Source organism: Lissotriton vulgaris, chromosome 5, assembly GCF_964263255.1.
Source record: "Lissotriton vulgaris chromosome 5, aLisVul1.2, whole genome shotgun sequence".
NCBI classification, from domain to species: Eukaryota; Metazoa; Chordata; class Amphibia; order Caudata; family Salamandridae; genus Lissotriton; species Lissotriton vulgaris.
Genome location: NC_141693.1, coordinates 6,336,479 through 6,363,347, shown reverse-complemented (window position 1 = coordinate 6,363,347; position 26,869 = coordinate 6,336,479). Strand labels below are relative to the sequence as shown.

Below are 26,869 nucleotides of genomic sequence, written 5' to 3'. Positions count from 1 at the left end.
TAACATTTACAAGACCAATAGCTCCAACTTTTCCAATGCGAGACCTATTGCATTTCCAATGCTTGTTTTGACTCCGTGGCTGTATGTGTGGTATTCCTTCTTCTATGGCTGTATGTGTGGTATTCCTTGGACCTCCCCTCGCCTTCAAAGGATCCTTTGACTCTGTGGCTGTATGTGTGGTATTCCTTGGACCTCCCCTTGCCTTCGAAGGACTCTTTGACTCTGTGGCTGTATGTGTGGTATTCCTTGGACCTCCCCTTGCCTTCGAAGGACTCTTTGATGACTGTCGCTGTATGTGTGGTATTCCTTGGACCTCCCCTCGCCTTCAAAGGACTCTTTGACTCTGTGGCTGTATGTGTGGTATTCCTTCTTCTATGGCTGTATGTGTGGTATTCCTTGGACCTCCCCTCGCCTTCGAAGGACTCTTTGATGACTGTCGCTGTATGTGTGGTATTCCTTGGACCTCCTCTCGCCTTCGAAGGACTCTTTGACTCTGTGGTTGTATGTGTGGTATTCCTTGGACCTCCCCTCGCTGGACTCTTTGACTCTGTGGTTGTATGTGTGGTAATCCTTCTTCTATGGCTGTATGTGTGGTATTCCTTGGACCTCCGTTTGCCTTCGAAGGACTCTTTAACTTTGTGGCTGTATGTGTGGTATTCCTTGGACCTCCCCTCACCTTCAAAGGACTCTGTAGGTCTCGCCTGTCAATGCTCTTGCGCATTGAGCTTGCGAGAGATATTGGGGCTTAACCAGAGCTTAACCATCGGCGGCGATTTGATGCTGTGCCCGTGAAAAAAGCGCATGCACAATGCACATCAAAGCCACCAGCCTCCCTCCCCCAAGCTTCCCCCAGCGTGCGCTCTGCCTCAGGCATTTCTCCTCCCCTAATTTATTCACTGCCCACGGCCGGGCTGCTGTACTTTAACTTTCACGGCCGCCAGGCCGTGTCTCGCGTTTCCACTTCTCCTTCTTTCTTTCCATTTTTTCTCGCACCCTCTTTCTTCCTCTCAACTTCTCTTGCCTTCACCCTTTTCACTCCATGTCTTCGTTCTCCCTTCTCTCCCTTTCTCTACCCTTTCTCTCACTCTGTTCCTGCTTACATCGTGCCTCTTCTGTTGTCCGTGCTTTAAGTAAGTACTTGTTTTTCAAGGAGATGTACGGGTAATAATCGGAGGTGTTGCTTACGTATTTTAACAGAAGAATGATCTGCGCCTGCTTATATTTAAATCTTAAATCCACATAGTGCCCGGTGCAGCTGAAGTCTGTTAATTTATGTTCAAATGTCACCCTTTTCCCGTGTTTTTTCAGAACTGTGCTGATTACGTTTAAAAATGGACTCGCGGTTTGATTGCTATCTAGGTAGTGTTTTATTTAATAACCTCCAAACGTTAATTTACATTTCTTTTTAGACGAGTAATCCATTGCAGTGCTGTCTTCGTGGGTAGAATAATGATGCTTTATCGTCGTGACACGTAGGCCACGCTTCTCATTCAGCCTGGGATTTGTATGTCCCTGTGCTGCTCCACACCTGTACGCTATACTGCTTTATATTTTCGAGGTTACCCTGCTCACTCTCGTTAATAGCTGGTTATGAATTGCACAGAGTTTTAAGCAGAATCCGAAAAATCCCAAGCCCAGTCGCCACCCGTGCATTACTGTCTTCTTATGGTTAGAACTGGTCTCTTTTTTCCGCTTGACTAACTTTTCTTTGATTGCTTGGCTAAAGCAATTGCTTCTGTTTAAAGATATGCTGTTCACAGCTGGCTCCCAGCATCTCAGCATCTTGGAAACCATTCTCAGCATTTGACGCATTCATAGTCTGTGCGGTCTAGCATTTGACATGGATTTTGTGTGAAGTGTTTCCTTTTAATGGTGAAGATTGGCTGGTACAAGAAACGCTTTACTCGAATGGCGGACAGAAACTGAAGCTGTGTCAGCTGGAGTGGTGAGTATCCCGGCTCCTGTGACATCACTCCACAAAAACCAGACATCGACTATGGAATCTCTTCAGGAACCTAAACTCCAGTCAGTGGCTTTAATAAAGGTGTTTGAAGGGAAACTGAGCCCCCCACACAGCAATGCCAGGAGCTTTGTGCCCCTTGCACCCACTGGAGCCTCGGCATCACACCTCAAAGTAATCCCTTCCCTCCCCCGCCCACCCCACCCCGCCACGTCGCATTAGTAGGCAGCCCACCCCCCTCCCTCTCCATATGGTCGCTCGAGCTGCAGGCAGCCCACCCCCTCCCTCTCCAGCGCCTGCCTCCTCTCTGCCCACGTAGCGCGCCTTTTCTATTCATTTGTGCCTCGCATCATCAGACTTGTTTCTCTCTGTTATTCCAGTGTTCTTTCTCGTTTTCCCGCCTCTGCCCTTCTCACCGTTTCTGTGGCCCCAGGCGACGTGCTAAATGCGGATCTGCTGGCTCTAAAGAGGTTAACTGGTCCGTCTGGAAGAAAGTGTTCAGTTGCGCCATCAAACATTTCCCATCAAACATTTATCTTACCTCGCTAAGGCTCACGGCTGACACACTTTTTATGAATATGGCGTTTCGTGTCATTGTGAAATACTTAACGTGTGAAATATGCTGTCAAGGGTTCTCCCTAAGTCCCAGTTCTCAGCAAAAATGCAATGTATCGATGTTTAAAACTTTATTACAACAGTACAAAAAAAAATTATTATTACACTTTTAATCTTCCTTTTTTTAAAAATTACAATACGCTACACATAATCTCACAGAATTTTTTTTAAGGTAGTGTCATTATACATTACAAAAATATGATGTAATTATTAATGATTTATAAAATTTAAAAGCCATTAGGATTTGTCATATCAATACATGTACGTCAGTGAAAAAATTAACATGTAGCTTTAATAATGCTATAGGTGTCACATTTGCAAATTCTTTAAATATTGGCATTTACAATAATATAATTAATACATTTGCTATTATAAAAACATAAACATAAGTTAACAAATTATAACATTTACAAGACCAATAGCTCCAACTTTTCCAATGCGAGACCTATTGCATTTCCAATGCTTGTTTTGACTCCGTGGCTGTATGTGTGGTATTCCTTCTTCTATGGCTGTATGTGTGGTATTCCTTGGACCTCCCCTCGCCTTCAAAGGATCCTTTGACTCTGTGGCTGTATGTGTGGTATTCCTTGGACCTCCCCTTGCCTTCGAAGGACTCTTTGACTCTGTGGCTGTATGTGTGGTATTCCTTGGACCTCCCCTTGCCTTCGAAGGACTCTTTGATGACTGTCGCTGTATGTGTGGTATTCCTTGGACCTCCCCTCGCCTTCAAAGGACTCTTTGACTCTGTGGCTGTATGTGTGGTATTCCTTCTTCTATGGCTGTATGTGTGGTATTCCTTGGACCTCCCCTCGCCTTCGAAGGACTCTTTGATGACTGTCGCTGTATGTGTGGTATTCCTTGGACCTCCTCTCGCCTTCGAAGGACTCTTTGACTCTGTGGCTGTATGTGTGGTATTCCTTCTTCTATGGCTGTATGTGTGGTATTCCTTGGACCTCCTCTCGCCTTCGAAGGACTCTTCGACTCTGTTGCTGTATTTGTGGTATTCCTTGGACCTCCCCTTGAAGGACTCTTTGAATCTGTGGCTGTATGTGTGGTATTCCTTGGACCTCCCCTCGCTGGACTCTTTGACTCTGTGGCTGTATGTGTGGTATTCCTTCTTCTATGGCTGTATGTGTGGTATTCCTTGGACCTCCCCTTGAAGGACTCTTTGAATCTGTGGCTGTATGTGTGGTATTCCTTGGACCTCCTCTCGCCTTGGAATGACTCTTTGGCTCTGTAGCTGTATGTGTGGTATTCCTTGGACCTCCCCTCACCTTCAAAGGACTCTTGTTGACTCTGTGACTGTATGTGTGGTATTCATTCTTTTATGGCTGTATGTGTGGTATTCCTTGGACCTCCCCTCGCCTTCGAAGGACTCTTTGATGACTGTCGCTGTATGTGTGGTATTCCTTGGACCTCCCCTCACCTTCAAAGGACTCTTGTTGACTCTGTGGCTGTATGTGTGGTATTCCTTGGACCCCCCTCGCCTTCGAAGGACTCTTTGACTCTGTGGCTGTATGTGTGGTATTCCTTGGACCTCTCGACTTCGAAGGACTCTTTGACTCTGTGGCTGTATGTGTGGTATTCCTTGGACCTCCCCTCACCTTTTAAGAACTCTTGTTGACTCTGTCGCTTTATGTGTGATATTCCTTGGACCTCCCCTCGCAGGACTCTTTGACTCTGTGGTTGTATGTGTGGTATTCCTTCTTCTATGGCTGTATGTGTGGTATTCCTTGGACCTCCCTCGCCTTCGAAGGACTCTTTGACTCTGTGGCTGTATGTGTGGTATTCCTTGGACCTCCCTCGCCTTCGAAGGACTCTTTGACTCTGTGGCTGTATGTGTGGTATTCCTTCTTCTATGGCTGTGTGTGTGGTATTCCTTGGACCTCCCCTCGCCTTCGAACGACTCTTTGACTCTGTGGCTGTATGTGTGGTATTCCTTGGACCTCCTCTTGAAGGGCTCTCTGGCTCTGTCGCTGTATGTGTGGTATGCCTTGGAAGCACTCACCTGTGTAGCACAAGAAGCCAACTGGCTTTCTTGCTTCATGCCTTTAATATACGAATGGGCCAATGTTAAAGCTATACTTCTTTCCTCCCCTCAGGCCATCGGTGCAACGTTGCTGATCAGTGCGGCCCCCTTCTTCATCCTTTTCCTCATTCCGGTGGAGTCCAACACTTCCAAGCACCAGTCGTTGCTTAAACTGCTGCTCAGCTTTGCCTCTGGGGGGCTCCTGGGCGATGCTTTTCTCCATCTTATACCACATGCCCTGGGTGAGTACCTCTTGTGCCAGATAGCTCCCCAAAGAAGTGTCTCCTGTGCCAGGGACAGTGCCTGGCATCTGTAACCTAGAAATATGGTGGCCCTATAGTACAGGGCGCAGTCTGTCACCACAGTGAAAACCACTCTTTCTGCTCTGTATTGGTTAAAAAAAAATCAACATTCTGTTGGCAAATTACTTACATTTCAACAGCTGTTTCTTCTATTTGTGACATAGAAATGTGTTTTTAATAGTCTTGTTACTGTAGGTCACCCTAGAGGTTGTCGTGATTAATAAATGATTAGAAACCCAAGCTTGCCAGTGGCTTCTGGATTTCAAAGAATTGCCCACTCTTTGCACCACTCAGCAGAGCTCCTTCCTCTGTTGTTTGTAGACAGGATCAGGCGTTGTTTGCTGCAAAGCACTTGTTGTGGGAGTTTTCTTTTAGGTAATACACCTGTCTTGACCTCATTTCCTGTCTCTTCCTAGTGCCACACTCCGCCCAGGAAGAAGGGGACAGTCACTCCCACGCCAAAGAAGATTCCCACGGCCATGGACACTCTCATGGAGGTAAAATGGCTGACAGTGGCACTTGGGCTCACAGCAGCAAGACACAGCGCTCCTCTGGTTTCCTTAAATGGCGCGAGAATGCAGATCTTTATCTGCTCCTTCCCCGTGGGTCTGTTGCAGTAGGTGGTGCTTCCCCGTGTGCACAGAGATGTTTATTTAAAGTGCGGCAAAGAAATGAGGGTGGGTTAAGTAGCACATCATCGACCCATGTGGAAGTTTGACGTGTGGGTACCCTTGTAGGCACACATTGCAGGTGGTATATTTTGCAGTTCTTAAGCTGGTGTCTATTTTTCTCTTCGTTTTTCATGAGGTTTTCCTTTTGCTCCAATCACCCTCAGGTCATGATCACCTCCAGATGATGTCAGTTGGTCTGTGGGTTCTGGCTGGAATCGTGGCCTTCCTGGTGGTGGAGAAGTTTGTGCGACATGTGAAGGGCGGTCATAGCCATGGCCACGGGCACAGTCATGCCCATGCTGATGGTATGTACTAAAGGCCGCACTGGCTTTGAGGAACCAATGCGCCTCTTCTATTTGTAAAATAGTTTAGGGAGACCACCTGCGACAGTCCTCTTGGGGACTCTTACACTCCACTTCTCAGTACCGTTTTTTCCGATATACATGTTGAAGGGTGCTTAACTGCAGTACCATCTCAAAGCTAGAGATTTGGGCTACCCAACATCCTCTCGAGTGGAGGATTTTTCTTAGTTTCTCCTTGTTTTTGTTCATGGCATAGAAAGCTGATAATACTGCAAAACAATTAGAGAGAAAGGGCTACATTCATTTGGTATCTTTTCATTGGTCCTGACGAATGCTTGAGTGAATGATTCTCAATTTAAGCAGAAACATGTTGACCACACTTTAATTTTCTTCTGTAAAGGACATTAGGGTTTCATTGTTATTTCCTTATCATGTCCGATTTTTCACTTGTTTTTAATGGAAGTAAGCTATCCCTCTATTAAAATCGATACTAGGAACTGCTATACTTCCCATTAAATTTGCACTTTCTTTGTGGGCCTTATGGCTGGCCCTTTTCTTTTTCACACTTGAAGAACCCAATGATGAGAATAAACACCTACTTGTTTGGTGTTTGAGGGTTCTTTTTCTCACCACTAATCTCATTTCTCCCTACTGTGTCTTTCCTTTACTCCCCTCTCTTTTTCCTCCTGGTAAGACTGTGTTCCGGGTGGGTCTGCTGGTGGAGTAGTGTCTTTTATAGAACCTTTTGACGCTCTTTTGTTGTTTTGGAATAGAAAGCTGACAGCCTATTTCTTTTTTTATTTTATTATTATTAGAATTGCATGAAAAGCAATAGTACAACAGGAAATGCGAGAAATTATTGTAGACAGTCAAGTGAAGTCCGCTTTCTTAGTCCGTGCATGCATTTGTCTACATCACTGCTTTGCATTTCCAAATTCAAATATTATATGTGGAGGGACTGATCTCTGCATTTCAAAACAGTCCCCGCAAACAGCAGGGAGGAGTAAAAGAGGGGGAAAGGAAGTAAAAGTGAGAAGGAATGTTGGGGGAGGAGGGGGTGCTGGTCTTCTAGGGGATGGGACACTGTGCGCCCTTGGGGCTGTCCTAGTCCTGTTCACAGGTCAATTGTTTCCAACGCTATGCTTACATTTAGTGGGGCTGGGGGGTCTTATCTGGGCCCAGTGGGTGAGAATATAGATACCTTTGCAACGGTTCCCAGATGGCCCTTGGCCAGGACTGTATGGGCATCAGTTCCCAATAATCGGGCAGATGCCCCTGACAGAACGCTGCCTCGCCCAGCCAGTCAGTAGCTCAGGGACAGCGACGTCTGCCCCAGCGTATGGCCACCCATTTCTTGGCAAGCAGCAGCGCAGAGCCGCAAGCTTCCTGCCTGGGGCCGGCACCAACTGCACATGTCTCAAAGAGCTGTCAGAGGGGATCGCTCAGATTCTTACTCCAGAATTACATCCAATGCAACAAAGACACGCACCCAATCGTTTGCAACTTCTGGGCAGGTCCAAGCTAGATACAGAAAGTCAGCCTCCGGTGCCCGGCATCTCACACACCTTACGTCTTCAGTCAAACTAGCCCTATGTAGCCAGACAGGGCTTCTATAGATGCGCTGGAGGAACTTAAAATGGATTAATCACAAACTATAGTCAGGAAATAAGTCTCTACCCTGCGTGCAGCAGTAGGCCCACTGCTCTTCCTTCATGGGGGAACCTAACCACTCCTCCCATCCTTTGTGTGCTGCCGGTATGCATCTTTTTTTAGCATATATAAAACACCCAATTAGAGCTTGGTAGTTTGGATTTTATTTTTGAGCTATTGGCATTGCTAATATGTGTTGATTTTTTGGCACCTTATAAGTGTGTAACCAAAGATAATGGCAGTGGTTTTTCCAGGAATAATTGACAAATGTTCGTTAGTTTAAATTTTATTGCAAGAATTTTTAGTTAAAAACATATGGCCCCAGAAATCTGTGCGCACACAGCAGCCACAGGTTCAAATTAAAGCAGGGCTGACTCTAAGTTTCATCCTTCCTATAACTTAAGAAGAGAGGCAGCATGTGCTAGGAGAGCGTGCTTGTTTATATGGTGTGTGTAGAGAGCAGCCCCTGTTTGAATGTATTATACAAAAATATGTGCGATTTATTTTTAAGTATAGCTGCTAGATATGTAGCACAGTAATTGGCAGAGATCAACAAAAGGCCACAAAGTTGATTAAAAGTAACTGGTTGTCAAGGGAGGGCTAGGGAGAGGCAGGCTGTGGAAGGGAAAGTAAAGAAATATAAACAAGCGCTCGGGCCATGTTTAATTAAAATCCGATGGCCGCTGCTCGCTCCCAGAAAATGGATACCACCACAAGAATGAGTGCTTGAAAAGTACAGATCAATTTCTAAAGGTCGTCTCCTAGAGCAGCGCATGCGTGCTGCACTAGGCTCGACCTAAAAATTCTCGAGGACCTGAAACGTGGTGGTGCCGCCAGAAGGTAGACGCATCTCGCTCCTGTGGAGCGAATCTGGAAGTAAGTAATTCTGTCAACCAATCCGCTATCCTCATCCATGAGCACTCCCTCAAGCGGCATGAAGGTCCCCTTGGGAAACACATCCCCCATTATATGAATTTGGAGCTTGTCCAATCTCCGACACGCTCCTGCATCCTCAAGGAACAGCAGTTCCGGGTGCCGCAGCAAGGGTACGGAGACCGGACCTGTTTCTTTATTTAGAGCATTGTGGTAGTGTTTCTCTGGTGCAAATAAAATGCACTGTGTGGACTAATTACATGCCTTACCCATGTAGGTGCAAAGGTGAGCTCAACCGAAGAAGATGATGGCGATGGTCCGGATAATAAAGCAGACAGTGTGAGACAGAGGAAGAAGGGCAGCGGCACAGACAAGTCCAAGGGAATATCTCCAAAGTCGCAGGAGGCAGCGCCAGAAAGCGGTGAGAGGACTGGAATCAAGGCCTAATGCAGGGCTGAGTTTTAACAATGGGGCCTTCTCTTGCACACCTCTGTACCAAAAAGCATGTGAAGGCAGTATGTAAGAGGTCTGGTTGTTGGTGGGTTGTAAATTGTTTCATTGAGTAGGCAATGCACTGGGCAATTGGTGGCTGGATTATGTGTTATAATGACATTGATGAATTTCATCACCAGGTACTGAGCCTACAGACGGGACAAGGTGAGGTCTGTGTTATGGGCCATAGTGGTGGTATTGATGGAATGGTTATGTGTGTGAATGTGTTCTAATGGGGACTGTGTAGCAGAGCAAGTTTTTTCATGATGTGAAAATACATCTCATAACCACCGTTTTTTCCCTCTTCAGAAATGAAGGTATCTGGCTACCTGAACCTTGCTGCTGACTTCACTCATAACTTCACCGACGGCTTGGCGATTGGCGCTTCCTTCTTGGTCAGCACCAACGTTGGCATTATTACCACTATCACCATCTTGCTGCACGAGGTTCCCCATGAGATTGGAGACTTTGCTATCTTGGTGCAGTCCGGCTGCACCAAGAAGAAGGTAAGGATATCTGGTTGCCCTTTTCTTCCGGGCCTCTGGAAGTCTGCAGCTATCTCTTGTGTGTCCTGTGTACTGCCTTCTTTCCTCACTTTGGTATGTACAGATCTCCTCAGTATGCATTTCTGTAGCTCATGCAGTAGCCTCTCATCCTCTACACGTTTCTGGCATGCACCTCAGTCTGAATGCTTTTGGGTATTCACTTACAGCCTTCCTCACACTTTTATCTGATTCTCCCTAGCCTTCAGATGAGGCCGCCACATAACCTCTTTCTTACTCATCCTTTTTTGGTGCCATAGCAACGATCCCTTGAGACCGGAAACACTTTTTAGCAGCAGAATCCTTTAACTTGTATGTCATACTATCTTATTACGTCATTGTAAGTTTTTTTTTTGCTAGACAGGGAGAATGGCGCTCAAGCTGAATTGTGCGTCTGTATAATGAGCAGTGTGTGTACGGTGCCAACCGGTCGAGGGGAAACACCTTGAAACCCCCTTGTAGTCCAGAAACCCACAATTTTAAAGCAAAACAAAGTACAGGGCACACGTAATGAGTATCGCTACATGTTCCGCTGGCCGGTGATAATTCCAACCCGGCTGAGTCGATGGATTGAGGTGGATGCGTGGGCTACTGAGCATAAGGGGTCCTGTGGGGTCCCGCTGTAGTTAGATGATCAAGCGCAGTCCAGTGTTCTTTGCTAGGCAGTCTGGTACACCAGGTGCCGAGGAGAGTCCTGTTTAGGGACGCGATGCGGGCGGGAACACTGTTGCCGTCTTGCTGTGACCGGAAGTAGAGCCTACTTCCGGTCACAGGGCCCCTTATGCTCAGAAGCCCACGCATCCACCTCCATCCATCGACTCAGTCGGGTTGGAATTATCACCGGCCACCGGGTTGGTGCCACACCCGCCTTTCTATCCCCCTAACTCTGCATCAAGATATTTACACCCAGCCGGGTTGGAAATATCACCGGCCTCCTGAACCCACACCACCCGCATCGCTACTTCTCAGCCCTGAAGAAGTCACGGGATTACTCCCTTATGTGATGAAACACGTGTCGGCTGGTTGCTTTCGCATATCCTCGTTAAACACACGTGAAAATTCATCTGGTGTGGTTCAATATAGTGTCTTGAACACTAATACCATCCATCCAGAAGATCTGTTTTATCTGGATAGATTTTTTAGTCAATATCTGCCCTTCGACTACACAAGTGGATGTTACGCAGTGTTGGAATTGCACGCCACACAAAGGATCTCCTCCCAAATCGGTATCATCACCATGCATAAAGGTTCCTACCTCTTGAGTAGATACTCTTGGCCTGAGGACTTGCATACAGATTAAAGAGTTGTGGTGAGTGACCACACATTTGAGTGAGGTATTTATGGCCGAGAAGAGTAGAAACCTAATTGATTAGCAAACAGTGAATTGAGTCAAAGCAAGCAGGTGTTTTCTGTGAATTGTGCCTCTTCAGACAGCTCAATAGAATGCTATCCTTGACAGCATAAAATGCAGCCGAGAGATCTAACAATCCCAACGTGCTGCGACCAGCAGCTTGCCAAAAGTCATCAAGGATGGCAAGCAGCACAGACTCTATGCAGTGGGCTGGGTATACCCTGCCTGGATAGGGCAAGAGAGATCTGTGAATTACATACAACTGAGCAGCAACATGATCTTCCACAACCTATGCTTCAGCAGGCAGCGATGATCTAGGCCTAAATCGACAAGATGTACAATAGTCACTCCACGTTGTTGTCCTTCGGAGATTAGGGTGACAGGCCTATGGGCACGGTAGCATTCTTTTCGCTTCCACTTTGTTATTTCCCTTGTGTCCAGCGACAGTAATTGGCCATAAAGGTCCATCGGTGGTGTCGCATGAGTCTCCCCTACTATTTTTGGGTGCATTTGTGATCTCTCCTTCTATCTGGGTTGGGGCTCTCGCTGATCTGAGTTACCTTGGCCCTTTGCTCCGCTCTCTCTACAGTTGTGGTGCTGCAGATTCTTAATTTTTTACTGACTCTCTGTCCTGAACTTCACACAGGAAGTTAGGGTGCTCATAGGGCACCATGATCCTCTGACCCCATTTTTCCTTGTGTCATTCTCCTACCAGGCTAAGGTTCTTTAGCAGCGTGCACTTCACCCTGAACTTCCCTGTTTCCTTTTTTTTCTTTTCTTCTTGGCAATGGCACTGCAGCGACTCACACTAAACCCTGACAACGTATACATTTTTCCTCTCTGCATGCCCTGGCGCTGCAGCGACTCACACTAAACCCTGACACTGTGTACATGTTTCCTCTCCGCTTGCCCTGGCGCTGCAGCGACTCACACTAAACCCTGACACTGTGTACATGTTTCCTCTCCACATGCCCTGGCGCTGCAGCGACTCACACTAAACCCTGACACTGTACATGTTTCCTCTCCTCAGGCCCTGGTGCTGCAGCTTCACACACATATCCTTGACACTGTGTACATGTTTCCTCTCCGCTTGCCCTGGCGCTGCAGCGACTCGCACTAAACCCTGACAACGTATACATTTTTCCTCTCCGCTTGCCCTGGCACTGCAGCGACTCGCACTAAACCCTGACAACGTATACATTTTTCCTCTCTGCATGCCCTGGCGCTGCAGCGACTCACACTAAACCCTGACACTGTGTACATGTTTCCTCTCCGCTTGCCCTGGCGCTGCAGCGACTCACACTAAACCCTGACACTGTGTACATGTTTCCTCTCCACATGCCCTGGCGCTGCAGCGACTCACACTAAACCCTGACACTGTACATGTTTCCTCTCCTCAGGCCCTGGTGCTGCAGCTTCACACACATATCCTTGACACTGTGTACATTCTTCCTCTCTGCATGCCCTGGCGCTGCGGCGACTCACAGGGAAACCTGACACTGTGTACATTTTTCCTCTCCGCATGACCTCGGGCTGCAGTGACTCGTAGAAAAACCTGACACTGTGTACATTTTTCCTCTCTGCATGCCCTGGCGCTGCAGCGACTCACAGTAAACCTTGACACTGTGTACATTTTTCCTCTCCGCTTGCCCTGCGCTGCAGCGACTCACATTAAACCTTGACACTGTGTACATGTTTCCTCTCCTCAGGCCCTGGCGCTGCGGCGACTCACAGTAAACCTTGACACTGTACATGTTTCTTCTCCTCAGGCCTCTGTGCTGCAGCTTCACACACATATCCTTGACACTGTGTACATTTTTCCTCTCTGCTTGCCCTGGCGCTGCAGCGACTCACAGTAAACCCTGACACTGTGTACATGTTTCCTCTCCACATGCCCTGGCGCTGCAGCGACTCACAGTAAACCTTGACACTGTGTACATTTTTCCTCTCCGCTTGCCCTGGCGCTGCAGCGACTCACAGTAAACCTTGACACTGTAAATTTTTCCTCTCCGCTTGCACTGCGCTGCAGTGACTCACAGTAAACCTTGACACTGTGTACACGTTTCCTCTCCTCAGGCCCTGGCGCTGGAGCGACTCACACTAAACCCTGACACTGTACATGTTTCTTCTCCTCAGGCCTCTGTGCTGCAGCTTCACACACATATCCTTGACACTGTGTACATTTTTCCTCTCCGCATGACCTGGCGCTGCAGCGACTCGTAGGAAAACCTGACACTGTGTACATTTTTCCTCTCTGCATGCCCTGGCGCTGCAGCGACTCACAGTAAACCTTGACACTGTGTACATTTTTCCTCTCCGCTTGCCCTGCGCTGCAGCGACTCACATTAAACCTTGACACTGTGTACATGTTTCCTCTCCTCAGGCCCTGGCGCTGCGGCGACTCACAGTAAACCTTGACACTGTACATGTTTCTTCTCCTCAGGCCTCTGTGCTGCAGCTTCACACACATATCCTTGACACTGTGTACATTTTTCCTCTCTGCTTGCCCTGGCGCTGCAGCGACTCACAGTAAACCCTGACACTGTGTACATGTTTCCTCTCCACATGCCCTGGCGCTGCAGCGACTCACAGTAAACCTTGACACTGTGTACATTTTTCCTCTCCGCTTGCCCTGGCGCTGCAGCGACTCACAGTAAACCTTGACACTGTAAATTTTTCCTCTCCGCTTGCACTGCGCTGCAGTGACTCACAGTAAACCTTGACACTGTGTACACGTTTCCTCTCCTCAGGCCCTGGCGCTGGAGCGACTCACACTAAACCCTGACACTGTACATGTTTCTTCTCCTCAGGCCTCTGTGCTGCAGCTTCACACACATATCCTTGACACTGTGTACATTTTTCCTCTCCGCATGACCTGGCGCTGCAGCGACTCGTAGGAAAACCTGACACTGTGTACATTTTTCCTCTCCGCATGACCTGGCGCTGCAGCGACTCGTAGGAAAACCTGACACTGTGTACATGTTTCCTCTCCTCATGCCCTGGCGCTGCAGCGACTCACAGTAAACCTTGACACTGTACATGTTTCCTCTCCGCTTGCCCTGGCGCTGCAGCGACTCACAGTAAACCTTGACACTGTGTACATGTTTCCTCTCCTCATGCCCTGGCGCTGCAGCGACTCGTATGAAAACCTGACACTGCACGTGTTTCCTCTCCTCATGCCTTGGTGCTGCAGCTGCTCATTCAAAACCCGTGACACTCAACATTTTTCCTCTCCGCAGGCCATGATGCTGCAGCTGACCACGGCGGTAGGGGCCCTGGCGGGCACCACTTGCTCCTTGTTGGCAGAAGGCATTGGTGAGGCTGCTACAGTCTGGATCCTGCCCTTCACAGCCGGTGGCTTCATCTACATTGCAACAGTGTCTGTTATCCCAGAGCTGCTGAAGGACTCGCAGCCCTTGCAGTCCCTCTTGGAGATCTTGGGCCTCCTGCTGGGCGTGGGCATGATGGTGCTCATCGCTCAGTATGAATAAGAACCGGATGCCCTGGTTCTGGGCCTGTGACCGCGCCGAGGCCGGAACTGTAGTGTGTCCTTTTGGGCAGGAACTGGGTATAAAGCTGAACTCTTCCCCTCTCTGAGGAGACTGAGGTTACATGTGAGGGTTTTTAATGACTTTTCGCTAATATTTTTGGAATCAGGACCAAATGCTTGCCAGCGGTTAGGCTATCATGACAAAAATTCAGGGGATACTTGCCTCTTTGTCTTCTACCCCTAAACAGGTCCTGGAGGGAACGTTTGCGCAACACGACGTCAACCCTGGATCTTTGGGCTGATGGGGTCAAGTCCTGGTTGTGAGGGACAATTGTGGATCATATAGTGATATGTAATATTCGTTTTCAGAGAAATGTGTGTTAACTAGCTTTGGGGTTTCTGTGTAAAGTAGGCTGTAGCTTTCCTTTAACAGCCAGGAACCCAGGGTGAAATTACTTTCTTAGAAAGTTACATGAATTAAACTGCCAGCACTGTTCCACCTTTAGGTGGGTGAAGTGGAGGCTTGATGGGGAAACCTGTTTTCTTTTGGCGTTGGGAGGGAATGGTATTTTTTTACTCTTTATTTTTGTTCCCGGGCGACCCACATTTTGTAAAACTCTAGTGTAGAGCCCTTTTGAAATGCATATGATTCTGAAATCTGAGAAGGCGGTGTTAATAAAAAACAAATAACAAATAATGGTGATGTTCCTTGATTGTAGATCAGAAAGCCTCAACAGGTTTGAGCAATATGTCGATTGACGTTGAGGGTTAGCGCAAATTAATTATACCGCACCTATGCCACTGCCAGGCGAGAGCAGTGGAGGGTGCAGAATCCTAGTGCTTGCCGCAAGAGCACAGAAACAGAGCTGGGGGTGACTGCTGGCTGCTCCTGTTCGTGTTCTTTTGTATTTAGCAGTATTTTCCTAGCGCAAAATGCATCCTTGGGCCCACCTCTAGGGTGAAACACGCATACACACTTCAACACACACGTAAAATAACACACACTCAAAAAGGGGTGCCTAAAATCATGGTCCCCTAAATAAGATAATAGTTGTCTACTGTATAACTTACTCACAAGACATTACCTTGCTGTTTATATAGTTTCAGTACCACAGAAATATACCTAGAGGTTAACAAACGGTTTATAACAGAATCTCCATACCATACTTTGTTCACAGACCTTCCAAGACATGATATAGTGACATAGAATATTTTCCTGTTTATTGTCTGTGGAATTAATAATTCAAATTAGCAACCAATTAACAACCACAACTCTGATCCTGTTGAACTAGGAGTCAACAATACTTGTCCTTGCATTCGTACCTAAAACCTGACTTGCACCAAGAGACCGACTTCCATAGTCCTAAGTTTTAATAAACTGAAATGAATCTAGCAGCATCTAGACTTAGAAACATTTATTGTTGAGTTTTTTTGTTTTGTTTTAAAACCGTAAATGTACCTGTTTGGTTTCTGAAGCTTCAAGCCTTCATTGGGATTATTATTGTGGTATTATTTAATTTTAGTGTTTTGATAACCGGATAAAGCTCAGTACTCCTCATGTGTGTATACACAAGATGAGCAGGACAGGAGCGTATCTCGAAGTAGTCTTCGTCTGTATGCTGGTTTCTGTCTAGATCTTTCTTCATTTGCAAGAGGTGGGGAGTCGGGGCAATCTCGTTATTTTAAACCACGCGGGCAACCACAATTTATTTTAGGTAACGGCAAAAATGTAGTATTGCTTGAAACTCCTCAATTTCAAATATGAGTCTTGTGTTTTAAAACCATTTCTTTTTTAATGTTATGGGCATATGCAGAGAGTGCAACAGCATAAAGAAAACACAGTAAGTCTCTTAGGCCATTGACTCCATGACCCCAGGAGAGTTTGCCCTCTTTTTTAAAGCGCTCCCAGCTGGAGCTGTAAGCTCTTCAACTGGTGGGCAGAGTTGGTTCGATCTCTGCGTGTTGTTGCCTGAAAAATGTTTTAAAAAGACTTGAAGACCTGTTTAATGTGTTATTTTTATAATAATTTTATTGAATTTTATTTGTGGCAATCACTATTATTAAACATTGCACTGTGTAAATTCCTTTCCTTTCATCTGACTATATTTATTGGTGACGTTTTGAATAAGTCAATAGGTCTGCTTTATTTGTTTGTTTGCAGGCCCCTTGACAAAGCCAATAAGCCCACCACTCTTTATATTTTTACCCTTTCACAAAGCCTGTTGGTCTGCCTTACTTAAAATAACACCCTTTATATAGTTACATCGTATAGCCATGTGTGGTGGCAGGGGGGTGGGCACATGGCCTGGCCCCATCCCCATGCCATGCACTACCAGGAGTGGGTTTCTGCAGGTGTTTCAGCACAGAACAGGCCGGTCCCTCTATCCCTCGCCACCACACACTAGTTGCTCGTATATGAATTTACCTTGAAAAAATGAAAATACAATAGACGTTTGGTAAAACAGAAATCGTTTGTTTTAATTTAAAGCATCTGTCGGGAGAGCCTCAACAGAGTTGCGTCTGAAGACAGTTGTAGACGTGTGTCCCTCATTAAGAACAACAGGAGACACATCTGTTTAGTTGAAGGTTGCTTTATTAGGACATGAAGTTGCAGAGTCCGCATCCAGTCAGAGAACCAACTTAACTGCCACACAAGCAGTTCCAGCCCAATGCCTGGCACCGCACCCCACATTCCAGAACATGAGGCATGTGAGGCACAGGGATATTCAGGACACCACACTTCCTTCCCCCCTTCACAATCCAAAACAAATGTACAAACTTTGTACAAGCTTTTCCAAACCAGAACTACATGTAAGGGACGTTAGAGGCAAGGAACAAACATAACACAAGAAAAACAATGTGAAACAGTGCAGCTGATACACATGACCACACAGTGTAAAGTGCAGAAGACCTAAGAAACGTAATCTTGCAAATGTCGAAGTACGCTTCAAACGACAAGGCCTACCACCTCTTTCATTCACAATAGTCTCTTCTGGAAGAGGATTTTGAGCCGCAGCACGAGCAGTAGAGGCAGTAGCAGCGGCAGATCTAACCAGACTTTTCGCTACTCTTCCCAAATTCTAGATTCTATGGTAACTGGTCTTTATTGCATTTTTGAAAACTTTATTCTCCTCAAAGGGCCTTCTGAATTTGGAAGAACCACTACTTTTCTTGGAAGTATTAATCTTAACCCAGTCACCCACATTGACAAAGGTAATATTCACACCCTTCCTTTCATCATACCTAGCCTTCCTTTTATTCATCACCTCTTTCTTTTTCCCTCCAGCCTTCAGTTCTTCCTACTCCATTGTCCACCAGCAACCTCTTTGAGGTAACCCACAATGGGGCTCCTTCTATGTTGGGAACCTTTCCTTTAAACAAGCGAAAGGGGGCTACCCCGGTGGAAGAATGGGAAGTAAGCCTATACTCTCACACTTTTTTTTAACAGCCAACTCCCAGCTTTCACCACAGGCAACCGCTTGCTGCATGGTCTCTTTGAGAATTTTAATAAATCTCTCTACAACACCATTGCATTTGAGTGGGAAAGAGCAGTCCTCTTGTGCCTAATTCCCTTAAAGTTTGGGAACTATTCCATGACCCTTGACGTGAATTGGACTCCATTGTCTAATAAAAGTGTTAGTGGAAAACCTTCACGTTCAAAGAGTTCTTCTAGGAATTCAATTACTACAGAAGACTCAACTGAATTAACAGTTTTGATGTCAGGCCACCGAGAAAACATGTCAATGCACACAATGACATAGCGGTCCTGAGTTTTAAGCCGCACAGGACCCAAAATATCAATAGAAATGTCCGTACATGGACCAGAGACTCGTTCTCTGATGACCATGGGCTGAATTATGCATTTCAGGACCCTGTCTGAACATGCACACTCTGCACATCTACGCACTAGTCTCTCCACATGCACATCCATATCTGGCCACCAGTAGGCTTCCCTGATCTTTTCCTTTGTTTTTGCAATCCCCATGTGTGATGCATGAGCACTTTCAATCAATTTGTCTCTCAAAACAAATGGTGGAATAAGTTTGCTACCACGCATGAGGAGGCCACCTACAACAGCAAGATTTTCTCTAACGTTTCAAAATCCCTGAGATCCTCCTCACAGTCCTTCTTCTCACACCAACCACCAGAGATAAAGGAGATGACTTTCTGTAAAGCAGCATCACACACCAAATTTTCTCTCCATACACTCTCAGAAATAAGACCATCACTGATCAGCCATACATTAACTACTTCTTCAAGCTCCTTACCACCAAACCACTCCACATCACCCTCCAAATCACCATCTTCACCGCCAAGCCTTGAAAGACAGTCTGCTAAGACATTCATGGAACCAGGCAAATATGAAATATTGAAATCAAATTCTTGTAAGGCCACCACCAATTTCCATATGCGATGGGAAACATAATCTATTCCCTTTTTTGAGAATACATCCTTGAGAGGTTTGTGGTCCATAACATTCTTAAATTTCTTCCCCCACAAAAACTTCCATAGCTTGGGCACTGCCCAGAACACACCAAGAGCCTCCTTCTCTATTACAGAATAACTACATTCCCCACCCCTCAACGGTCTGGAAATAAACAAAATAGTTTCTCCTCTCCATCAACTTTCTGCAAAAAAATAGCGCCCAAACCAGTTGCGCTCGCACCAGTCATAAGATAAGAGACTTTCGTGGGGTCAAAACTACCTAGACAAGGTGCATCATTAAGGTGTCCCTCGATGCTAAGAAATTCCTCCTCACAGGTCTTAGACCAAACAAATTAATTCCCCTTCTTTTAACAGTGATCTTAGACACAAGGTTTTCCCATCAAAATTCGAAACAAATTTGTGATAAAACTGCCATACCAAGAAATTTGACTAGCTTCTCCTTACTTGAGGGAGGTCGTAGACTATTAATGGAACTTACCAAAGAAGGTTTAGGCTTGATACCTGCAGAAGACAGAGAATGACTAAGGTACTCTATTTCATTTACATCAAATTTGCACTTGTTTGCTCTAATAGTGAGACCTGCATTGTATAACCTTCTCACAACAGACTTATGCCTTGCGTCATGTTGCTCCAGATCCACCCCAAAGATGAGCACGTCCTCTTGGTACATCTTTAAACCAGGCAGGCCTCTAAGAATGCCCTCCATCGCCCTCTGAAAAACTGACGCAGCAGAAATGAGGCCAAAGGGCATTCTCAGAAACCTAAACATGCCAAAAGGTGTGACGAAGGCCGTCAAATCTTGGGAAGCAGGGTGAAGCTGAACCTGATGGTAAGCTAGGGTAAGGTCTAGGGAAGAGGAGTGTTTTCCTCTTCATGTGAACACAACATCTCCATTATGTTGGTCAAAGGGTAGTGGTCAACAATGACAGCTCTATTAAGCTCTCTTAAGTCCACACAGAGCCGGGCCTCTCCATTGGCCTTGTGAGCCATCACAACTGGAGAGACCCACTCTGTTGCCTCGACTTCTTGAATTATCCCTTTGGCTAAAAGTTTATCCAACTCTCTTTTTGTTAGACCTGTGAGCCCTAGGGTGGTCTTTCCCTGTTTTTTTCGCCCTTGCCTTATTTTTTGCACCCTCTTTTTGTTGGCCGTAGGTCTCTGGGCACCTTCCCTTTGCTAATCAATGCTAAGGTGCAGGTGCTCTCTTCCCCCATCATGGCTGCCACTGACTCCTGCTACCGCAGAGTGGTCTTGTTAGACGCACTCTAGTGGCCAGGAGCTGGCTGGAACCCCTTAACATTGTAGCAATGGCAGCCTGCCTGCCCATAGCTAGAGTGAGGGAGCTCCTGGAACCTTCCAGAATAGGGGAGTGGTCACCAACTGCCACTATAAAAGAAAAGGGAGGGAAACTTTCTAGTCAGTTGGGGCATCACTGACCTGGGGACCCTACGCAGGAGATTTAGGCGGTAGGGCCTAGTCAGGAACCTATACCACTGGGGGTGACAGGGTTGAGGCACTGCCCACCAAGCTGTGTGAGAAACACTGAACTAGCAAAGTATGATGGGGAGGTATTTGCACAGCTGTTAGTGATCAAGTTTTCAACAAGGTTGAGCAGTGGAGCGTGCAACCAGGGGTAAACGCTGTCTGGACCGTCAGCGCGAGGTCAAAGACTAATACAAGGCTACCCCTGATGAGAGGTAGACCCCCCCAGTGCACAGCGTTGAGGAGACACACAGGTCTAATGATTTGAAACAAATTTCATAAATGTTCAATCCAAATGATTTACTAGTTCATCATGGTTTTAGTACATATACATTAAGTTCCATGTATAAGACATCGTGATCCAAAAGCAAATGAAGTTTGACATCAGCAGAATAATAGTCCGAAAATTATAAATCCCAATGCATTTCGGGCTAAAACAAAGCCCTTCCTCAGGGGATCGCTCTACAAACAAAAGAAATGCCATAATCAAATCGAGTATCATCAACAACCTACACAAGCCACAATAACTGGTGTCAAATGAAAACACATGAAAACGAAAAGAGTGTTCAATAGAATAGCCAAGTTACCCATGGTGCGTGTGATAGAAGTCAATAGAAAAAAATGAATAACAAACTGATCCAGTTCAGGACGGAAGGCCAAGTAAACTCAATGCAAGGAAAGCTGGAAATACCCTCGTGACAACAGTGGGAAAAACCCAGTGAATCACCGTGTGAATATAGAGCAGTGACTGAAAATGCGACGCAAATGTGCAAAAGAGCGTGAAAGAACCCGCTCACCAAAGTGTTAGAAAAAGATGCAGCCAAACTTTATCACAGGCGGGCAGAACGCAAGTAAACAATAAATACGTCCCCCGACCAGAGGTACTCACAGTGTGCGCTGAAAACGCATATCACATTCAGCAACCCGGATCACGAAGCGAGCGCGCCGGGACGTTGTCAATATATGAGGAAGCGTGTAAACATAAAAGATGGACTACAGTTGACCTACATGTAAGCGCCATCTTAGACTGGTGAAACCACAATCAACACAAGAATGGCAGGATCGAGTCCCACATCATATTCAAAGGTGCACCAAGATAGAGAACAAATCAGGAAGATAAATAAAACACAAACAAAACAATAGGTGAGGCAAGCAAGAGGTAAACATGAAAAAAAAAACACAATAATCAAGAGGATGACAGGCATATGTAGTGTGACAGATAAACAGACAGGATACATCACAGATAACATAAAAATTCCATGCGATCATTGAGCCCGTGCGGCTGCATGGTCGCCATGTAACGAATCCAGAAGTTTTCCCTCTTCAATAAAGTTTTTTTATTGTCGTGTGTTCTTGGTACTTGTTCCAGAATGAGGTATTTCAGTTGAGCAATGGTGTGATTGTGTTCCAAAAAGTGAGTGGCAACGGTGGATCTCATGTTGCCTGTCCTTATGTTGCTCTTATGTTCCAACAAACGTGTCCTGATTTTTCGTTCAGTGTGTCCCACATAACACTTGCCACAGGGACACTTCAAAAGATAGATAACATTCATGGAATTGCACGTGGCATTCACCTGTAGTTTTATGGGGTACCCCTTCATGGGGTGGTGGACAACATTCCCCAGGATGCAATTGTGGCAGTTACTGCAGTTATGACAAGGGCGCAGACCCTTGTAAGTGACCGGTTGACTTTCGGATTTGGGTTTACATAGCATTTCTTTTAAGTTTCTTCCCCTTGTGTAAGCGAACATGGGTTGTTGTGCAAAGGCTCCCTGGAAATCAGGTTCCAGGCTCAGTAATGCCCAGTGTTTGGAAATGATGTTTTTATACTGTTTACTCAGAACCGTGTACTTGGATACAACTACCATTCTGGAATTTTCAGATTTAGTACGGACCTGTAGTAATTCATCACGGGTTATGTTCCCACACCGGGTAACTGCCTTTTGTAAAGTTTGTGGCGGATAGCCACGAGCCTTGAACCTTTCTACCATGTTGTTCCTTTCAACCTGACAGGTTTCCTCAGAAGTGACGATGCGTTTGACACGCATCAATTGGGGCAAAGGGAGATTCTGTTTCAACCCCACTCGATGAAAGCTTTGGTAATGCAACATAGAGTTCCGATCAGTCGGTTTTCGGAAGATGGTAGTAGTTACTTTGCCAGCTTGTCTTTCCACCTTGACATCTAGAAAATGAATGCTTGTCCTATCAAAGTTCCAGGTGAATTGTATACGCTCACTGATGGTATTCCATGTGTTCAAAAAATCCACCAGGGCTTGTTCAGTGCCTGACCATAACATGAAAATGTCATCAATGAATCTCAGGTAGAGTTTCCCACTGTTACTCCAAACTGTTTGATTTAATATGTGGGTTTCCTCAAAAGATTTCATAAAGGTATTAGCGTACGACGGCGCCGTACAATTGCCCATGGCCGTCCCGCAGAGCTGGTGGAACCATTTGTCTGATACTGAGAAGTAACTATGGTACAAGGTGAAGACCAATAGCTCCATCAACAGTACCTGTAGGTCAGAGTCGAGGTTAGAGTGAGACAGTTCATGTTCGACAGCCATTAAACCCAAGTCATGGGGTATGGACGTGTATAAAGAACACACGTCGACCGTACACAGTATCAGTTCTTGATCCTGAAGACTGCTGGTGGCCTGTTGCAGTTTAATCAAGAAATCCGTCGTGTCTCTGACATAAGATCTCGTGTTCAACACAAATGGCTGTAGATATTTGTCTAAAAACTTGCCGGTGTTTTCGTGAATGCTTCCTCTGGTTGAGACAATCGGTCTCATGGACACCATTGATTATAAGCTCGGCGAGGTGTACACTTGGGCAGAAGTGTACGCCCGCCGACGCCCCAATCGCCCTTATAATCCATACTCCGCAACCGAAACTTCGTCATCTGATGGTGATACAACAACACGCAAAACAACCAGGCCAACCTCTGAACAAGAAGCACAACAACCTGGCACCTCAAGCTCTGCGGTTCATTTTTTAGATCAGGATCACCGACCCAGGCGGGGAAAAACCCGCAGAGGCCGAAAAAGAACAGGCCAAACCAAAGAAAGGCAACAGACGCAGATGAATGATCACGAAAATTTGGTGATCAACATTTCATCCACCCAACTCAATGAGGAAGAAGTTCGCGTCCTACAAAAAGGCCAGTCATTTGTTCCTACTACCAAAACGAACACTTTGGAACTTGAAGTAAGTACCTTCAAACTTCTACGCAATGTGCGTTTGAGACATTACTTCCAAAACGTTATCACTACCCCTTCACGAGATGATGATATGTTAAGAGGACTACGTCCCCACAGTACCTTTATGGCTCCCGTGAGCCACAAGATAATAGATACTTTTGAAAATCTTGTGAAAAGTGATATTGCCAAATTACCTTTTCAATCCAAGGTGAAACGTGAGAACTTGACTAGGGCTGAAAAAAACATCATACTGAAAATTGCCAACAATTCCTCGATTGTCTGCCAAACTGCTGACAAGGGCGGTGCCCTAGTGATCATGGACTCGACATATTATACCGAACAGATAGAGATACACACATCTGATCTCAATACATATGCTCCTCTACCTGCTGATCCGACCAATGAGTTTCTAGCCACACTTATGAAAATCATCAACCAGGCATTTGACAATGGCACCATCAATGATCGAGCACGTCGGTATCTCACTCCGATCAACCCCAAACCACCTGTGCTATACATGCTACCGAAGGTGCACAAGCACCCCTCCAAACCACCCATGAGACCGATTGTCTCAACCAGAGGAAGCATTCACGAAAACACCGGCAAGTTTTTAGACAAATATCTACAGCCATTTGTGTTGAACACGAGATCTTATGTCAGAGACACGACGGATTTCTTGATTAAACTGCAACAGGCCACCAGCAGTCTTCAGGATCAAGAACTGATACTGTGTACGGTCGACGTGTGTTCTTTATACACGTCCATACCCCATGACTTGGGTTTAATGGCTGTCGAACATGAACTGTCTCACTCTAACCTCGACTCTGACCTACAGGTACTGTTGATGGAGCTATTGGTCTTCACCTTGTACCATAGTTACTTCTCAGTATCAGACAAATGGTTCCACCAGCTCTGCGGGACGGCCATGGGCAATTGTACGGCGCCGTCGTACGCTAATACCTTTATGAAATCTTTTGAGGAAACCCACATATTAAATCAAACAGTTTGGAGTAACAGTGGGAAACTCTACCTGAGATTCATTGATGACATTTTCATGTTATGGTCAGGCACTGAACAAGCCCTGGTGGATTTTTTGAACACATGGAATACCATCAGTGAGCGTATACAATTCACCTGGAACTTTGATAGGACAAGCATTCATTTTCTAGATGTCAAGGTGGAAAGACAAGCTGGCAAAGTAACTACTACCATCTTCCGAAAACCGACTGATCGGAACTCTATGTTGCATTACCAAAGCTTTCATCGAGTGGGGTTGAAACAGAATCTCCCTTTGTCCCAATTGATGCGTGTCAAACGCATCGTCACTTCTGAGGAAACCTGTCAGGTTGAAATGAACAACATGGTAGAAAGGTTCAAGGCTCGTGGCTATCCGCCACAAACTTTACAAAAGGCAGTTACCCGGTGTGGGAACATAACCCGTGATGAATTACTACAGGTCCGTACTAAATCTGAAAATTCCAGAATGGTAGTTGTATCCAAGTACACGGTTCTGAGTAAACAGTATAAAAACATCATTTCCAAACACTGGGCATTACTGAGCCTGGAACCTGATTTCCAGGGAGCCTTTGCACAACAACCCATGTTCGCTTACACAAGGGGAAGAAACTTAAAAGAAATGCTATGTAAACCCAAATCCGAAAGTCAACCGGTCACTTACAAGGGTCTGCGCCCTTGTCATAACTGCAGTAACTGCCACAATTGCATCCTGGGGAATGTTGTCCACCACCCCATGAAGGGGTACCCCATAAAACTACAGGTGAATGCCACGTGCAATTCCATGAATGTTATCTATCTTTTGAAGTGTCCCTGTGGCAAGTGTTATGTGGGACACACTGAACGAAAAATCAGGACACATTTGTTGGAACATAAGAGCAACATAAGGACAGGCAACATGAGATCCACCGTTGCCACTCACTTTTTGGAACACAATCACACCATTGCTCAACTGAAATACCTCATTCTGGAACAAGTACCAAGAACACACGACAATAAAAAAACTTTATTGAAGAGGGAAAACTTCTGGATTCGTTACATGGCGACCATGCAGCCGCACGGGCTCAATGATCGCATGGAATTGTTATGTTATCTGTGATGTATCCTGTCTGTTTATCTGTCACACTACATATGCCTGTCATCCTCTTGATTATTGTGTGTTTTTTCCATGTTTACCTCTTGCTTGCCTCACCTATTGTTTTGTTTGTGTTTTATTTATCTTCCTGATTTGTTCTCTATCTTGGTGCACCTTTGAATATGATGTGGGACTCGATCCTGCCATTCTTGTGTTGATTGTGGTTTCACCAGTCTAAGATGGCGCTTACATGTAGGTCAACTGTAGTCCATCTTTTATGTTTACACGCTTCCTCATATATTGACAACGTCCCGGCGCGCTCGCTTCGTGATCCGGGTTGCTGAATGTGATATGCGTTTTCAGCGCACACTGTGAGTACCTCTGGTCGGGGGACGTATTTATTGTTTACTTGCGTTCTGCCCGCCTGTGATAAAGTTTGGCTGCATCTTTTTCTAACACTTTGGTGAGCGGGTTCTTTCACGCTCTTTTGCACATTTGCGTCGCATTTTCAGTCACTGCTCTATATTCACACGGTGATTCACTGGGTTTTTCCCACTGTTGTCACGAGGGTATTTCCAGCTTTCCTTGCATTGAGTTTACTTGGCCTTCCGTCCTGAACTGGATCAGTTTGTTATTCATTTTTTTCTATTGACTTCTATCACACGCACCATGGGTAACTTGGCTATTCTATTGAACACTCTTTTCGTTTTCATGTGTTTTCATTTGACACCAGTTATTGTGGCTTGTGTAGGTTGTTGATGATACTCGATTTGATTATGGCATTTCTTTTGTTTGTAGAGCGATCCCCTGAGGAAGGGCTTTGTTTTAGCCCGAAATGCATTGGGATTTATAATTTTCGGACTATTATTCTGCTGATGTCAAACTTCATTTGCTTTTGGATCACGATGTCTTATACATGGAACTTAATGTATATGTACTAAAACCATGATGAACTAGTAAATCATTTGGATTGAACATTTATGAAATTTGTTTCAAATCATTAGACCTGTGTGTCTCCTCAACGCTGTGCACTGGGGGGTCTACCTCTCATCAGGGGTAGCCTTGTATTAAACACTGAACTAGCCCACTGATCTGGCCCGGCGGGAGGGGAACCCAGTGAACATCTGAAGTGACCTGTTGAGGAAAGCCTTCAACTCAAACCCCTCCGGAAACCAAGAATCTACTACACAAGGGCGCAGGAACCATCTAGCGCCAAAGAAGAAACCCACCTGACTGACACAGGACTACTGGGGATCAACCAGGTTCAGGGATGTGTCCACTTTGCGCACCTCTACTTCAACCTGGGCCCCTGCACTGTCCTGTCTCATCCCCTCTGCTGTCCTGCCTTGCCTATACTGCCTGAACTGTGAAGC

General features: G+C 45.8%; 1 protein-coding gene across 1 annotated transcript in view; it reads left to right on the top strand.

The window, feature by feature from the left end:
• Window positions 1–14,971, top strand: part of SLC39A7 (solute carrier family 39 member 7) — a 37,041-nt gene extending 22,070 nt beyond the window's left edge. Inside the window, exons 3-8 of the mRNA XM_086920647.1 lie at window positions 4,678–4,846; window positions 5,323–5,403; window positions 5,742–5,882; window positions 8,680–8,823; window positions 9,204–9,400; window positions 14,027–14,971. Of these exons, the coding sequence (XP_086776773.1) occupies window positions 4,678–4,846; window positions 5,323–5,403; window positions 5,742–5,882; window positions 8,680–8,823; window positions 9,204–9,400; window positions 14,027–14,278 (984 nt within the window). The 3' untranslated portion in view covers window positions 14,279–14,971. The remainder of the gene's footprint in view (window positions 1–4,677; window positions 4,847–5,322; window positions 5,404–5,741; window positions 5,883–8,679; window positions 8,824–9,203; window positions 9,401–14,026) is intronic.
• The last annotated feature ends 11,898 nt before the right edge of the window (window positions 14,972–26,869 follow it).